Here is a 4,483-nt window from a genome sequence, read left to right as displayed (position 1 = left end):
GTGACTGTCGCATATTTACTTAGTAGTCCCTGTGTTCGACCTTGGACTTACCAGGAAACCTAATGAGGCTTATACTTGGGTCTTGTTAGGAAAACTTGCATGATCACCGCAACCTTACACATAACACATCACAATTCTCACGCATCATGCAACACGATCGAGTAAACTCTTTACTCGATCGCGTAGCATTAGCCATGTGATCGTTTAGCAAATACTACACGATCGAATCAATATATGTGTAAATAATTGTGTTATAAATAATAAAAAATATATTTTAAAGTTAATAAGAAATTCGGGTTGATTTGGGTTATATTAGGTGATCCCATGAACCAACCCAACTCATAAAATTTTTATTTATTCAAACTCAATCCAACCGAAATGAGTTGATAACCAATTCAAACTATATGAGTTAAATTGGATTAATCGATTTTTTCTAGTCATTTTTTTTAACATCCCTGCTAACTTTGGCTAGAATTTTGGATTTCCAGTGTTCAACAAAACCTACCGTTGATCCAATTAGCACATCCCAGTTTCAGTTTCAATGAGGCGGCAAATGAACGTAAAGAAGTTGAAGTGATGTTGGTCAATTCTTTCATTTTAGAATTCAAACCCTAAATCGAGAGAGAGAGGAACATGGAGAGAAATTTCAGGGTCTATAACGGAAGTGGATGAGTTAAGACGACCGAGGATTTGGGCGACAAAAAAGAGAGCAAAGAGTATTTCTTTACGGAGCTTTTAGATTTGTGCCCGATTTAACTTTCACTGAAAAACATTGTATGTGGGCATTGCACCATTTTCGAATTCGATTTCCTCTCAGACAACAACCAACTGGATCGAGATAAATCCGGAACTTCTTCCACACACACACATATACTCTTTCTCTCTTTTCAATCGTGCGTTCAATACCGGTATGTTCTTCAGATTCCCTAACTTCTTTGCGTTCTGATTTCTGCTCTCAAACTTTTCATTACGATTTGTATTGCTCTCTTCTGGATTGATGGGCTTCTGGGTTCTGTTCTCCAACTCCCCATTTGAAGTTTTTTCGTAGCAGAGCGATTGAGAAATGTGAAATACGTAAAGTAGTTTTTGAGCTACTGAAATGTCGAAATATAGAACTGTGTTTCGTCTATATCCATGTCTGAATTCTGGGTTTGTGTCAAATTTTATGAAGTGATATTTTGTGGGTGAAAAAAAAAAAAAACTAAATGGAAGATTGCAAAAATGGCGCAAGAATATCAAACTTGTGACAGTGGTGGTGATGGTAGTTTGGGGTTTGGTATTATTGGTAGTAGTAGTGGTGGGAAATCTTCCAATAGGAAGTCAAAACAAAGGAGAGCTCCACAGAGAGGGCTAGGTGTAGCACAACTTGAAAAGATCAGGCTAGAAGAACAGCAAAAGAGAAAAGCAAATGCAATTTTTTCACCCCCTTCTGCTTTATCACCACCCAAAACCTTCTCTAAGCTATCTGTATCAGCTCAAAATTTGCATCCCATAAAGCAATCTTCCTGTAGTGTTCCACTGACCTCTCTATCTCCAGCCAGTTTTTCTCCATCCAATTTTGTTTTCAAGTCACCTTTGCCTAGTCACAATATTGATGATACCAACATTAATACTCCACTGATCCAGTTGGATAATGTTTGTTTTGAGACTGAATGGTCAGTTACGCCAATACTTGGGCAAGGAGAGGTCCCTAAACCGTGCAATCCCCTGGAATTCATTCCTCAAAAGGATAATTTGGTTTTTAATTCTAACTTGAGATTTCAATCAAATTTCATTTTGACCGATGAATCCAACATCGATTGGCCTTCCCCTGGGTTGGTGCAAAAAGAACAGCAACATCAGCTATCTTCTTCTGCAGGGGTAATTATTCACTTTTGGCTTGTTTTCCATCCCGACTTCCATTTGAATATAAGTGAAGACTTCCAAACCCATCCTTTGAAGGATTTTATATGAAACGTGCAGGTGGATGTGTCGTCATCGTCGTCCCTGCTAAACTTCCTTACAGAGCCCCCTTCAAACCAAAGCTATTGTGGCAATTACACTGCAGTTTGGCCAGAGGTACAAAGGTTATATTCATAAATTATTATGCAGAAGTTGATCACTTGACGTCATACTTATCTTCAGATTGAATTCATGCAACATAAGCGTGCCAATCTCATTGAACTAACAAATAGTAGGAGATTTTGCTGTTACTATAAGGATAGAATTCTGCAGATGTCTTCAACTTGTCCACTTCTAATTGAACTGTGGAAATTTTTGGCTTTTATAGTTCACTTATCTTTGAATAGTGCATATTATGCTAGCAGGTATGTTTTGCATTGCATTTCAAATGAGAATGCATGAACCTGTGTCAGAAAAGACACAATGAGTCGGAGAATAACTTCAAATATGGTAACGAACAGTCACAAGTTGCCCATAAAAGCTATAAATTTGGGTGTTGTTGAATTCCTCATATTCTCAATATCAGCTGACCAAACAGGTCAATGGTATGATCCTTGATAAATCTATTTGTGTATGGTGTAGATGTTTGGCATGAAGAGACCGTACGCCTTCTCTGTGGACAACCCTGCAGGCCCTTTGTTCAACTGCAGACCTCCTATGGCTGCTCCTATGAGATCAGATGAAGCCGCTTCTTGTAGTAACATTGGCCTCTACAGTCCATTTCTCGGGTTCGTCAGATCATCTTGTTTTCCTCTTAACACTTCTAATTGTCGAATGTGCTTAGAGGAGTCAATACTTCTAAATCTTCTGTCTTTTACTTTTCAGAGAAGGTCCATCTTGTTCATCTTCATCCTCAGAACCAAATTCAAGGAAAAAGATGAAAGGAAATGCTTTTAGACGAGATCTACTCACACTAGCCACTCCAACAACTACATGGATGTGCCAAAACTCAAAACTTAAGCACCTTTCAGGTCATGCTGTGGACAGTAACAATGAGTTCACAGAACTAGTACCGCTACCCCTTCAAGTATGAAAAACAGCAAAAAACATTAACATTTCGACTTGTTTGTGTATGGGTTGGTGTTTCTTTGTACATTCTATAATTTTTGCCATTTCCATTTGATTTGTTGAAGGGAGTCATGGAGATTCCGACTTGTCCCCATCCAGAACCAAGTTGGGCCTATCGATTTCAGCCATACTACCGCTTTTTCCCTCCAGCACTGGCACAAAGCGGACGGACATCCCCCAAAAGTTCGGGCAGATTCAATGTTGAAGATGAAAGTGTTGATCTTAATCTGAAATTATAAACACGAAACTGCCCACCGAAGTTTGTACCTGTTGCTTTGGAACCTTTTGCAGAATAGTCCATGTGTTTGACATCATTCAATGGTATGTTGAAGTTTCTTTCATTATTCACATATCCTTAATGAGTCTTCATTTATAATTCAACAGAAGTAGCATGCACAAGTGTTAAAATTTGTAAAAATTGTAATCAAGTTAGGGGACAGATGTAAACACCATCTTTAAGACATAACTAACTGCTTTGTTAAAATCTAAACAAGTATTAAAATTTGATTTGGAAGGAGTTAAAACTTTATAAAAGTCATCTTCCTAGTAAACTTCATACCATATATAAATCCAAACAAATACTACGAAGTTATAATCTGGAGGATATCATCATCATCATCTATGCCTTATTAGACTCTTGTCAACTCTAGTACTGTTCGTTCATCCAAACTGCTGTAAATAAATCAATTTCTATAGATTAACAAACACTTTTGGTCCCTAAACTTTCGTGAGAGCAACAATTTAGTGTTTGCACTTTTAACGATTTAGTTTATAATATCTTAATACTAATTTTTCACACGGAAGACTAAATCGTTACAAATTTTAGAGTGTAAAAGCTAGATTCTTACATGCTGAAATTTGAAAACTAAATTAAGGGTTGAATGGTTACAAATCAAATCTTAGGATCTAAATTATTACTTCCATGTTCAGAGACCAAAAATAATTTGTAACTTAAATATTACTTGTGAAATTAAACATATGGCAGTGTCCATTATATATTGTTCGATGTCATGATCTGATGCCCATCTTGGACTATATCAATATGATTGGCACAAGCTTTTTCTTAGATTGTTTCAGCATCAAATTGCTTGATGTGTACTCTAATTTCTTCTTCCATCGTCTTTTGTTTGTTAATATAAAATGATTAGCATAAACTATCAGATTGCTAATTTTGATGGATATTTATCCAAGATATTACATTAGATGTATAAAATTTTTAAAATGGTTGTCTGATGTAATGTCAAATGCAACTTTTAAGGTTAACCCTTTGGGTTTTTTCCCCTCTTTCTAAGTTCAATAAAATGTGGGGTAAGAAGCTTCGGATATTTGATCTCTTAAATAAGAGTTATGTCCAAGTTGGCTTTTAATAATTTGTATATAGCTGATCGGTTCGTTTTATGTAAATTGACTCAAACATCCACAGTTGTACAATCAAAGGTTGTTAAGCATTTTTAAAAAATTGAAATAACATATA

At 36.2% G+C, this 4,483-nt stretch overlaps 1 protein-coding gene across 2 annotated transcripts; it reads left to right on the top strand.

The window, feature by feature from the left end:
• Window positions 1–512: 512 nt before the first annotated feature.
• Window positions 513–3,350, top strand: LOC120070321. Of its 2 annotated transcripts, XM_039022258.1 has the most exons (6): window positions 513–1,728; window positions 1,783–1,860; window positions 1,963–2,058; window positions 2,524–2,669; window positions 2,767–2,968; window positions 3,075–3,350. In XM_039022258.1, exons 1-6 carry the CDS (start codon window positions 1,222–1,224, stop codon window positions 3,246–3,248), a joined length of 1,203 nt encoding a protein of 400 aa, XP_038878186.1. In that variant the 5' UTR covers window positions 513–1,221; the 3' UTR covers window positions 3,249–3,350. The 2 variants fall into 2 exon arrangements, with proteins under 2 accessions (XP_038878186.1, XP_038878179.1); XM_039022251.1 differs by having other exon boundaries at window positions 514–1,860.
• Window positions 3,351–4,483: the final 1,133 nt, after the last annotated feature.

The sequence above is a fragment of the Benincasa hispida genome, chromosome 1 (genome assembly GCF_009727055.1).
Source record: "Benincasa hispida cultivar B227 chromosome 1, ASM972705v1, whole genome shotgun sequence".
Lineage (NCBI taxonomy): Eukaryota > Viridiplantae > Streptophyta > Magnoliopsida > Cucurbitales > Cucurbitaceae > Benincasa > Benincasa hispida.
This window is presented reverse-complemented; position numbering and strand designations above follow the sequence as displayed.

What these genes read in the sequence shown, in the direction of transcription:
- LOC120070321 (XM_039022251.1), top strand. Translation starts at nt 1,222, where the DNA reads ATGGCGCAAGAATATCAAACTTGTGACAGTGGTGGTGATGGTAGTTTG. An exon ending in AGCTATCTTCTTCTGCAGGG is followed by an intron (nt 1,861 to 1,962) that starts GTAATTATTCAC and finishes TGAAACGTGCAG; the next exon opens with GTGGATGTGTCGTCATCGTC. An exon ending in ACACTGCAGTTTGGCCAGAG is followed by an intron (nt 2,059 to 2,523) that starts GTACAAAGGTTA and finishes TGTATGGTGTAG; the next exon opens with ATGTTTGGCATGAAGAGACC.